General features: G+C 36.4%; 1 protein-coding gene across 2 annotated transcripts in view; it reads right to left on the reverse strand.

The window, feature by feature from the left end:
* Positions 1 to 13,120, reverse strand: part of NOX4 (NADPH oxidase 4) — a gene marked incomplete at its 5' end in the record, with an annotated part of 161,523 nt that overhangs the window by 100,337 nt on the left and 48,066 nt on the right. For both annotated transcript variants that reach the window (XM_080912451.1, XM_080912450.1), the window contains 3 exons: positions 445 to 517; positions 6,965 to 6,992; positions 11,347 to 11,444. In XM_080912451.1, the coding sequence (XP_080768577.1) occupies positions 445 to 517; positions 6,965 to 6,992; positions 11,347 to 11,444 (199 nt within the window). The remainder of the gene's footprint in view (positions 1 to 444; positions 518 to 6,964; positions 6,993 to 11,346; positions 11,445 to 13,120) is intronic.

A 13,120-nucleotide genomic window follows, 5' to 3' on the forward strand; every position in this document is an offset into this window, starting at 1 on the left:
TCAATATATTATTCCTTGTGATTAATGAAATGTAATTTTCAAAAAAAGTAAATGAGAAGCTAGAGAGATGATTTAGCTGATAAGAGCATTGGCTGCTCTTCTAGATGTTCTGAGTTGAATTCCCGGAAACCACATGATGGCTCAGAACCATATGTAAAAGGATCCAATATCCTTTTCTGGTGTACCTGAAGACAGCTAGAGTGTACTCATATACATAAAATAAATAAATAAAGCTTTAAAATGTAAATAAAATATTGGACTGTCTCTATTTCAGCTGTAGAAACCCAGAATGACCCTCTTACTAAATGTACTGTCTAAATACTTTAGACATCCAAGACCTTTAACATTTGAAGGGAAATAAAAATAAGTGGAAGAAAATCTGGACAACCTGGAAGGTGAATAAACAAAATAGTTTCAGTTGTCAGTCGTCAGTTTGACCCTTACCTTATTGCATAGGTAGAAGCTGTAACCATGAGGAACAGTACCACCACCATGCAGACACCTGTCAGACCTGGTACTGTAAGAACATTTACAAGTACATATTAACTTAATTAATACTGAAAAAGTTCAAAAATTATTACAGTGAAGCTTATATATAGTACACTATTGAGTAGAAAGCTAATTCAAATTTTATGTCACTATGCACACACTCCATGAAACAAAGTGTTAAGAAAATCAAGTATTCAGGCTTTCAGACAAGGCAGGCTCCTTTGTTCCTGGAGGAGGAGCATCTATTCTTGCCTTGCCAAATGTTCTTTTCCTAACAGTGAAAGCATGAAGGTCTTGTTTAAGCAGTCATATTGTTGAGGTGTCAAGGGGGCAGTTTCCCTGTTATATGTAGAAGACACTATCTTGAAACAGATGTTCTGGACCTCTGGCTTTTATAATCTTTCCTTTCCACCATTTATAATATTTCTTATCTGTGCTATTTGAAGAAAGCTTGTAGATATATTTTCTACATATCTCAACCATTCTAGGGTTTAATTGATATCTCAGTGGGTAAAGATGTTTGCCAACAAGCATGAGAACTTGAATTTGATCTCCATATTTCACATGGTAACATTTGAAATGTAAATAAATGCAACAAAGAAAAAGAAAGCAAAGCATCTGTGAGTGTACCCTGCTGGAAGTCAGCACGACCAGATCAGACTGGCCAGAAACAGTCCTTGCTTGATGAAGTGCCCAGCACTGGTGTTGCTGAACTGGTGACAGAGAACGCTGAGGCTGATGATGGATTATGTGAAGTCTATAGGATGATGTGAAGCATGCCAGAGCTTAAGTTCATGTATATTCTGCCCCTGAACAAGCTGCCTATCTGTGGGATAATCCTATCACTGGTGATTGACGCCAGTCCCAAGATGAGAAATGGCTGATTTTCTTGATTAGACCTTGCAAAGTTACCATGACCCCCAAGTGCCCTAAGTGTGACAGTAGCTCTAATGTGGCCAGGTTCTGGGATGATACATGAGGAAAGTATTGATGATTACAGGATGCCACGCAAATGTTCATAGATTGTGCAGTGGCCTGATTCCATGTTGGTGTCTGTGGGCCATACCAACACTGGGGACCATACTAATGTGAGTGGCCTATGCTACCACCTGATGCCATAGAGATCTTTGAGTCCATGCTGCCACAGAAGGCCATGTCTGGGTCCACAATCTTAATGCTGCAGGGTCTGTGTTGATATGCAGGTCTATGTTACTCACAAATGTCATCTGAATGTCATGGTCTGTCCTGCAGCCTTAAACCATGTTGATGTCTACCGGCAATGTTGCCACCTGTAGCCATAGTGATAACCACACTTGTGCAGCTGTGAGCCATGTCTGGGTCTGAGGACTGACTGCAGCCAAGTCTGTGGAGATGACTGTGGCCTATGTTAGCATCAAATGTCAGTATGGTGCTTTGAATATGAATAGCCAAGAGAGAAGCACTATTTTGGGGTTTGTCCTTGTTGGAGTAGTTGTGGCCTTGTTGGCGAAAGTGTGCCACTGTGGGCTTAGGTATTAAGACCCCCATCCTAGCTACCTGGAAGCTAGTATTTACCTACCTGTGTTTAGAACAAGAGGTGAAACTCTCAGCTCCTCCAGCCCTATGTCTGCCATGTTTACACCCTGAGGATAATGGACAGAACCTCTCAACCTGTAAGCCAGACCCAGCTAAATGTTGCCTTTTATAAGAATTTCCTTGGTTATGGTGTCTCTTCACATGAGTAAAAACCTACCTAAGACAGACAAGATGTGCTCTATGCTGTGAGGGATGCCATGTTGACATCCATGTTCCCAGCTGCACTGGGGAATTTTATCTGGGTCTGTGGTCCAGAAACTTTTTTCATCATCTGCTGTTTCCAGAAACCATGATGTGGAAACCCATGACCCATGGAGCAAATAAACTGCATTGGCAGTGGTATCTATGATACAGACAGACAGTCATTAGAGAGGGATCTGGAAGATTCTGTACCACCCTATAATACTCCACTTATGGGAGAAGGACACTGAGAGTTTGATCATGACTACCTGTGAATATATAGATCACATAAATTGAACTATTGCTGTTGCTGTGGTGGTGGTGGTGGTGGTGGTGGTTGATTCTACTGCTGCTGCTGTGGGTAAGTCTCAAGGTGGGGTTGGATAGGACTGGGAAAAAATGTGACAGGGGTTTTGTATGGTAAATCCCCAAAGAGTCAATAAAATATTATATTTGGGGAAAAAAAGCAGTGGATTCACAAGAAAAAAGAGAAGACAAGAGGGATTACTAAAATATATAATATTTGGGAGCAGGGTAATAGAAATATTGGAATTCTTGGTTTTGGTAAAGACATATGCATATTAAAGCCAATCAAAAATGTGTTTTTCATATATGTGTGATTTAGTAAACTTTAACTAAATATGAAAATATTTGAAAAGCAAACAATAAAGACTTTACCTGAGCTTTAAAAACCTGTTAAATGTTAGAATCCATGATTGTTACATACTGTAAAACTTGTAAGAAGATGGACATCTCCAATTATTTCATTGTGCCTTCATTAATTTTGTAGGTGTGAAGGTTTCCCATGAGGTTGTAAACATGCTGCAACTGGTCATTGCATTTTTGTCTACAAATCACTTTAATGGAAGGAAGCCTAAAAAAATGTGTATTTTTGGACAAGTGGCTAATCTCGGGGGGCAGGAGGAAGTCAGGTGCTAGTCACAAGACCAGGCTGGAGTCTCAAGCATCATCTTGGGACTGCCGCCACACCCACTCTCCACAGTAAAGTATCTTAGATGAGCTATAATTAAAAAAAAAAAAAAAAAAAAAAAAACTCCTGAACTCAAATGTTTATCACATTCACTAGAGAATTTCTCACATGGTACTATTAAAACCAGAAGTTTTGCTCAGGATATGTGCTGATACTAGAAAACACTATGTGGAAACCTATGATCCATGCTCCAACAAACCATAAAGATGCAATAAACTGCATTGGCAGTGATATCTGACTGAAGATTCACCAGAGAGAGAGGGACATGGAAGATTCTGTAACAGCCTCTGTCTCCAACCCACCCACAGAACATTTAAAAAACAGGAATAGAGGAAAGAAGGGAAAGAGTGACAATAGTAAGAAGAGAGACAGACACAGAGGTGGATGGCATGGAACATAGCTGGTTTGATTCCAGTCATTGGAAAATGAAAGAGAAACACAAGAACACACACTCATTGTTCGAAATAGTCTGACATCATGGTCTTGTAGATTCTCCTTTGGCAAACCCAAATCTTGTCGAATTTTGTATGCACACTACAAGAAATAAATTCAATAATTGCTAACTTTTGTGTTGAAATATGTTTTTATCTAAAATTTGTTACCCTTTAAAATATATCCTAAATATTATCATTGTTTCTTTTAACCCAGCATACAACACATTGTGTTTCTTTATGGCATTTTCATTCACACTTGGTTCCTGTTAAGTATCCTCCCTGTTTTCTTTCTTACCACTGTTTTCCTCCCACAGGTTTTTAAATCTCCTCCAGCCCCTCACTTCTGTTTGCATGGGATTCCAATCCATTCTCCATGACTTCATGTTTGGTTTTCTCGTCTATATCAACACCTGCAAACACACACACACACACACACACACACATCTGTATATCCACACACACATACACACACACACACACACACACACACACACACACACATATGCATTAAAAATTAAAGTAGAAATTTACTATGGAAGAAAGTACAAAGACTTTCTGGCTCTACCTTATTTTGCTTAACATAACTTTCAGTTGCATCTGTTTTCTATAAATTTTATGATTTCATTTTTCTTCATTGATAAATAAAATTTGATCATGCATGTGTATCACATTGTCTTTAACTATTCATCTTGGATATTCAAGTTTTTGGCTATTATCAATAATGAAGCATTAAACATACATGTGCAGAAATCTGTCTAACAAATGATTAACAGTCCATATAGTTCAGTCAAGTCACAGAGTGTTTGCCCAAAATGTGCAGTCTTTGAATTCAGTACCAGTCAAAATATATTACCTGTTGGAATTACAATTACTGAAAAAGTAAGGGCTGAGAGCCCCTCAATGTCACCCAATGTCTTACTTAGTGCAAGTAAACAAGCAAACGCTGAGGAACTTGTGGATAGTTGTGTCCATCTCTGCACCAAATTTAACATATAACATGTGGTTTTTATGTGTTGAATTAATTATCGTTTGGCATTCTAAGTGTATCACTAGAGGTTTTATAAAAAGTTAAACTGGTCTAAAGAGAGATCTTGGTCTAGTGGTGGATCCAGGCCAGTTAAATGACAGAAAATTACAACATAAAAGACTCAGAAAAAACACTGAATCAGCCCTGAAACAGTGAGTGGTCTCCAGTGTACCCTCATTTAGCAACTAAGTTAAATTCTAATCTATTAGCCATTTATGAATAAAATTTCCAAGACACAGGAAACACATATTAATCAGTAGTCCAGCTGCACTGGGCAAAGTTAAACTTGCCTGTATGAATTTCACTTATTTTTATAAATATACTTAATACTCTAAAAAAGAAAGCCAAATATGTATTATTTTTATGTTTAGAAGACACAATGATATGTGTCCTCTTGTTTATATTTATTCATATAAGGGTGGGTAATTAGTAGCCTTTACAATACACATTTGTACTATACTGCTCTTTGTGAATCACTCTGAGCCACATCTGTTCCCTTACACAATTCAGTCAGAAACATCATATTATATTCATTATCCTAGTTCTTCTAATATAATTAAAAACACAACTGTGATTGTTTGTGCCCATTTTTCTTATTCTAATTAACGTTAAGTATATTATTCTCATCATGGAATGTATTATTGAACTAGGAAATGTTTAGTGAACAAGCATTTTAAAGGTAGGTGTGTATACTCAAAACTATTGAAACCATAGTATAAATCTGTACTTTCAATAATCTTATCATTTCCTAAATCACTATATTGTACTTTCATGGCCTTTAATTTTTAGAAATAATTTCTTAAAATATTACAAATACATCTAAGCACTAAGAGAGAAGACAATAGGAAATTAAACATACAACAGTATAAGAAAAGAGATGACAATAATATTGTCTACACTGGAACAACCTATAATGTGTAAATCCCATCTCAAAGACCGTTGCTCTGCCTAGATATTATTCTTGAGAACATGATCATGTAGCTATGGAGTGGAATTTCTATTAGTCCTCATGGGGACTTGAAGTGAAGAACGTAAGGTTATGAGGTTGTATCCTGGGTGTGGATATCTCCTACTTATTGAGAAGCATTCGTTATGCACCAGACCTCATTATAGGTGTTTATGAGTAACCATGTATTTGCTGGCAATTGAACTCAGGACCTCTGGAAGAACAGCCAGTTCTCTTAACCTCTGAACTATCTCTTCAGCCCAATGAAAAACTTCTTAACACACAGTTCTGTTCTTTGTCTTGATTTAGTTCACATGAATCCAAAAATGCATTCATTTGTACATAGTGTTTCTTTACATAATTTTTCACTTGTATTTTTCCATTCAGTTACTAAAATTTAAATCAAAACATGTTGTTAATGAACAAAATACTAAGCAAAACTAACTTATGCTCCTGAAGAAAAAACTGTGAAATACTATAACAAGATAAATATAATATTTTTGTTATCAAAACAGAAACACTTTATGACACTAAAACAGAGAAGGAGATGTAAATTGTATTAACTTTCTTCCTAAAACTAGTGCAAAAGAAAGGCAATACATATAATAGGGGAAGATGCCCCAGTCACTTGGCATGTTAGATTCTTACTAGTTAACCACTGCTAATTATTTATCACAGATTGTCTTGATGTCCCAATCAGCCTCCTAGTTAACATACATGATGAAAGCATCCTCACAGTGTCATTTTCTCCAGCATTAGGATTAATTTTTGGGTTGTAAAAATATGTACTTACAACAGAACAATCTAGACTGACATTGCAAATGAAAATTCTTAAAATGGAACAATTAAATGTAAGTGTAAAAATAATGCAACCCAAAATATAACTGATTTTAGTAACTTTCACATTCATGTGTTTTAAAATCATGTCTCTCGTATCACTTTAAAATGACTCAATTACTACAATTACATTAACACCAATAGTCCAATATTGCAACTTTGCGAGCACTATATTACCTGCCACAATATTGGCTGTAGCCATAGCTCAAAGCAGGACTTCATGGGGCAGTTTACATTTAAAAAACTTGCCAAAAACTATAGAGCGAACCAATGTTGCCAGTTATTGTTTTCCGTTGTTCATCCAAGACTCAAACTGTTGGTTTTCTTGCCTCAGTTGGCATTACAGGATCAAACCTAACAAAACTATTAATATCAATTATACAATGTTGTAATTTATTATGTATCAATGATGTGTAATTTGACTATGCTTATTTTCAAAAATCTTTGTTTCATTCATTCTTGAAAAACAATAAATAAAAACTTACCAGTTGTGAAGAGGAGCTTCCTTGGATCCTGAGAAAAATAAAAGAATAAAGCATTTGACTGGAAAATAAAATGCTAATAACATGAACTTAAGCAAGAAGTTTGTCAGGGACATTGGCATGTATTAGCAATCATGGAACCATTTATTCAGGGTGAGTGTCAGGCCAATTAATTAAGTCTCAGGAAATTTTTGCATTATAAAAAGCAAAACTTAGAGAAATCTTTCCAACACAGAAAAAAAACAACATTGGCTAAGTTAGAAGGCCTGTTTATTGATATGATTACAGTCTGGCTGTAATGGTAATATTTATTCAACAATTTTGAGATACAATACTTTACGCTATAATTCAATGTTAAATATATAGTATATAAAATATATGTAATATATATGTGTCTCATGTTGCTCAGCATATTGTAACATTATAAATTTATCATTATCCTGTCTTGACAACAGAGATAGCTTTTTTCTTACAACTTTATTTTAAAAAATGTACATGTACATATTTTTAAAAGCATTTTGACATAAAATTATGATTATATTTTTGTCAGTACTTTATTTTTTAAAGGTTTGATGGTATACATGGAAATCTTACTAGTTACCATAAGCATGGGAGACTACATGGGAAAAAAGTAAACAGAGTCAATGTTTCCTTGGTGCAAATATGTGGCGCCCAGCTCGACCCGCAAGAAAGACACGACTCTCCGGATTCTTCTCAACAGCCTTTATTCAGGAACACCTTGATACTGATATGAGGACCCTGAGTGCCGAGAGCACCCTCCTTTTATCCTTCTCGAACTGAGGTTACGTGACTTGTCCTCCGGGGATTGGCAGAGCAGGGATCACCTTATTAGCATAATGCCATGTGGGCATGTTTGGCGCCAGAAGCGGTTATGTACATGCGCAGTCAGGTTTATTTCTAACCAAGCTGGATGTCAGCGCCATTTTGGCAGGGCGGCAGAGCCGCTCCTTACACAAATAGATTAAGCATAATGGTTTTTAAATACAAAAACTTGCCACAGGGCTATCTTCTAAACTTTTGAGCTATTAATAATTTAGGGTGTAGGTATACCACACTCTGAGTGGATGCTATACACTTATTGTTGCTTTTTTTTTTTTTCTAAGAAAAACTGAGGCTTCCACTTTTTGGCCTTCCTTTTGTTGAAATTCATTTGATCTGTGAGTTGTTTCTTAGGTATTCAGAGCTTTCTGGGGCTAGTGTCCAATTACAACTGACTTCACATTATGTCTGTTCTTTTATGTTTGGGTTACATCTCTCATGATGATATTCTCTAGATAGATCCACTTTACTAGGAATTTCATAAAGTCATTGTTTCTTGTAGCTGCATAGTACTCCATTGTGTAAATGTACCACAATTTTTGTATCCAATCATCTACTGAAAAACATCTGGGTCTTTTCCAGCTATAGGCTATTATGAATAGGGATGCTATGACCATTGTGGAGGATGTGTCCTTATTGTATGTTGGAGCATCTTTGGGGTATATGCCCAGAAGTAAAATAACTGGATCTTAAGCTAGGACTATGTCTAATTTTCTGAGAAACCACCAGACAGATTTACAGAGTGGTTGTACCAGTTTACAACCGCATCAACAGTAGAGGAGAGTTCCTTTTTCTCTGCATCCTCACCAGTATCTGTGGTCACCTGAGTTTTTGATCTTAGCCATTCTGACTTGAATGAGGTAGAATCTCAGGCTTGTTCTGATTTGCATTTCCCTGATGACTAGGGATGTTGAGCATTTCCTTAGATGCTTCTCAGCCATTCGATATTCCTCAATTGAGAATTCTTTGTTTAGCTCTGTATCAAATTTTTTAATAGGGTTGTTTGATTCTCTGGTGTCTAACTTCTTCAGTTCTTTGTATATATCAGATATTATACCTCTATCTGATGTGATACCACTCTGTTGGCTGCCATTTTGTTTTCTTGAAAATGTCCTTAGCCTTACAGAAACATCACAATCTCATTAAGTCCCATTTCTCGATCCTTGATCTGAGAGCACATACCACTGGTGTTCTGTTAATAATTTATGATGTGTTTTCCCTACCTTCTCTTCTAATAGTTTCAGTGTACCTGGTTTAATGTGGACATCTTTTATCCACTTGTACTTGAGCTTTGTACAAGGAGATAAGAAAGGTTTTATTATTAATTCTTCTGCATGCTGACTGCCAGTTGAACCAACACCATTTGTTGAAGAGGCTGCCCTTTTGCTATTGAATGTTTTTAGCTCCTTTCTCAAAAATCAAGTGACCATATTTGTCAGATTTCATTTCTGGATCTTCGATTCTGTTCCATTGATCTACCTGCCTATCTGTGTACCAGTACCATGTGGTTTTTTACACAATTGCCTTGTAACATAGCTTGAGATCAGGGATGGAGATTCCCGCAGAAGTTTTCTTATTGTTGAGAGAGGATTTTGATATTCTACGTTTTTGTTATTCCAGATGAATTTGCAAATTGCTCTTCCCAACTCTATAAAGAACTGATTTGGAATTTTGATAGGGATTGCATTGAATCTGTAGATTACTTTTGATAAGATGGCCATTTTTACAATGTTGATCCTTCCAATCCATGAGCCTGGGATATCTTTCCATTTTCTGAGATCTTCGTCGATTTCCTTCTTCAGAGTTTTGAAGTTTTGTCATACAGATCCTTCACTTGCTTAGTTAGAGTCACACCAAGGTATTTCATAGATTTGTGACTATTGTGAAGGGTATCTTTTCCCTAATTTCTTTCTCCACATGTTTGTCCTTTGAATATAGGAAAGCTACTGCTTTGTTTGAGTTAATTTTATATCCAGCCAGTATGCTGAACTTGTTTATCAGCTGTAGAAGTTCTCTGGTGGAATTTTGGGGTCACATACTTATACTATCATATCATCTGCAAATAGTGATATTTTTACTTCTTCCTTTCCAATATGTATCCATTTGATTTCCTTTTGCTGTCTAATTGCTCTGGCCAGGACTTCCAGTATTATGTTGAATAGGTAGGGGGAGAGTGGGCAGCCTTGTTAAGTCCCTGATTTTGGTGAGCCGAGATATCTTTTAAACACATTGTGTTCAATGCTCAAAATGTAATTTATCAACACTAAAAACAAGACAACTAATAGAGTATTAAAGTAAAACACCTATTATAGGTATTAAAGAATGATTTATTATAGAAAGAGGAGCATAAAATAAAATGCTCTTCAAAGTAAACTGGAATGAGGACTATAAACAAGCAACCACTGCTTGTATGACATAAAGGCTGAAGGACAGTCTAGGGAGAAATGGAGATGTGAGAAACAGAACTCAGTCTGAAATCACAACATGTGGAGAGATGTCACAGAGGAGCTGAGAAGCTAGATTCTTCAGTGAACTTCAATGTTTTGTGGAATATATAATCATCTGGTGATCCTTTTAAGAAACAGCAAAACACCAGGGCCAAGTCAGACTAGTCACATCATATTGATGTTTATAGACCTACTAGAGGCAAGATTCATCAAAAATGATCTAAGTCATTTGGTTTCACAAGTTGTTTTATCATTGTTTCATTTTAAGTAGATAACCCAATGACTAGAGCATTGTTAGCTATGAAAGCCCTAATGTAGAAGAGAAAATGGAGTCTAGGATGAGGGGACATTTTAATTGCGGGTTAAGTCATTGTCATTCACCAGAAAAGGTCAGAATGAGAGCAATTTAGCTTGATTGCAGCTATGAACTTGAAAAATAACTATCTAAATTCAATTTAAAAGTACAGAGACTTAACCAGTGCTAAATATGTGCCAAGTATCTGACTCTAGCTCAGCACATGTAATTTCATCTCAAAGATCATGTGAAAGAACATTGTCCCTAAGTTAGATAGCACACAATAGTAAATTCAGCTCAAGGTCATCTATCTCATGGAAATAAGGAAATCATTAAAAAAAAAAAAAAAAAAAAAAAAGAAGCACTAACTTTCTAAGACAAATAAATTCATTATTTACTATCGACAAATAATCAACCTACAGCTGTGCCCTTTACCACCCAAGCACAGCAAATGAGTTATTAAAGTATTTTTTTTCTCTGAGATTGGCACTGTTGACACTCTCAACTAAATGGGAGGAATTAGACAAAAGCTGCTGGAAGTCAGAAAGCAGACATGAGTGGCAACCTTCTGATTATTGCAGGATATAAAAAATAGACACTGCAAACTCCCATTTTCAGCCTGAGAAACTATAGGATAGTAATTACCTGCAATTTCTATTGAAAGGAAATAAAACTCAACTTGACAACTGCATTTTAAAAGCACTCAATGAAGCAGCAAGGTACAGATTTTCTGTAGAACTCACAGACCCTCATTAGTTACCTAATGACAAGTGAAAGGAAATGGAAAGGCAGAGAAAACCCACCTCATTCTGGTATCTTGCTGCATTCAGTTCAAGGAAATCTTCACTGTAGTTCACTGAAAACTTCAGGGCATTCACCAAGTGGGCAGCTACGTGCACAGCTACAGAACCACACCAGGTATAAGTCAGTAGGGTTTCCACTTATGCTCCCTGGATAGATGTCACGTGTTCTCATTAACAACCACATATTAAAAATTTAACTGCAACAGTTACATGAGCAATAAAATATAGAATTGAAATCATCCTAAAACACAAAATAAAAGTCACCTGAATATACATAATTTACTAAATTTTCAAAAGCTTGAGTGAAATAACCATAGTAATTCAGGAGAAGATCTAAAGAAAATTCTCACTCAATGAATGTCTCCTTCAAAACACACACACACACACACACACACACACACACACACACACACACACTCATACACACACACACACACACACACACACACACACACACACACACAGCTACATTTTGTATCCATCAACACAAACATTCATTTGTTCAATAAACCGCTCCCTCTTTCCTGGATTTCTTTGCAATCCACACAGTCCATTTTTCCCATTGCTCTAACCTAGACTACCTTATGTCATTCACTGTCACCCATTCCCAAATCACAGTCGTCTGAACAGTTTTGGACCAGAAAAATCTTCTACAATCAATAGATAATTTTCTAAACTCGACAGTAAACGATTGATAGGCAATTCCTGTAAGAAAAACTTGAGAAAATAGTGATTACGGCTTGACAAACAACTAACCTATAAAGGCACTGCCAACAGAGTTCTCTGCAGACTCTGAGCTTATAAAAGATGCAAGAAGTTTGAGATAACACATTTTTTCATATCCATAAATGAAAATTATCTCTAGACAGGCAGGGAGAAAACAAATGATATCTGTTCAAATAGGCCCCAAAACTTCCTCCTTTTCTAAAATGTATTTTTTAAGGTTAAATGAGGTATATATTAATATTATATGATAAAATTTATTAAAGACACTTCCCTCCCCGTGATGCCTGCTACATTTTCAGCTGGAGCCATTGGAACCCCCTGTATACTCTTTGGTTGGTGATTTACTTCCTGGGATCTTTAGAGGGTCTGGTAGGTTGATATTATTGTTCTTCTTATGGGGTTGCAAACCCATTCAGCCTAGAGATTCCATCTCACACCATTCAGAATTTCTAAGATGAAAAACTGTAGTGATAAGAGATGCTGGCAAGGATGTAGAGAAAGCAGAAACTCTGCCACTGCTGGTGGGATTGCAAACTGGTACAATTACTCTTGAAATCAGTCTAGTGGTTCCTCAGAAAACTGGCAATAGTTCTACATGTAAACCCAGCTATACCACTCCCAGGGATATACACAAAAGATGATTCAATATATAGCAAGGATACATGCTCAACTATGTTCACAGCAGCTTTACTTATAATAGCATTTGTATTTACATATGTGCCATAGCATATATGTAGTGTTCAAGATAAACTTTAAAGAGTCAGTTCTTACCTTCTACCTTGCTGAGGTAAGGTCTCTTTTGTTTCTATTACACAGCATAATCTAGTCTAGCTAGGCAGTCCTCTCTGTACGCTTCTAGTCATTCTCCTGTCTCCGGTCTTACTATAAGTGTTCATTGAGGATCAATCTATACTATTACATGTACAGTATAGGTCTTTGTATGGGTTCTAGAGCTCAAACTCAGATCAAGAAGCCTGTATGGGAAGTGCTTTTACTCACTGATAATAGCTAAGATTCGATAAACCCTTTTTTAGTATGCCAATATTAT

Source organism: Micromys minutus (assembly GCF_963924665.1).
Source record: "Micromys minutus genome assembly, chromosome: 2".
Taxonomy (NCBI): Eukaryota; Metazoa; Chordata; class Mammalia; order Rodentia; family Muridae; genus Micromys; species Micromys minutus.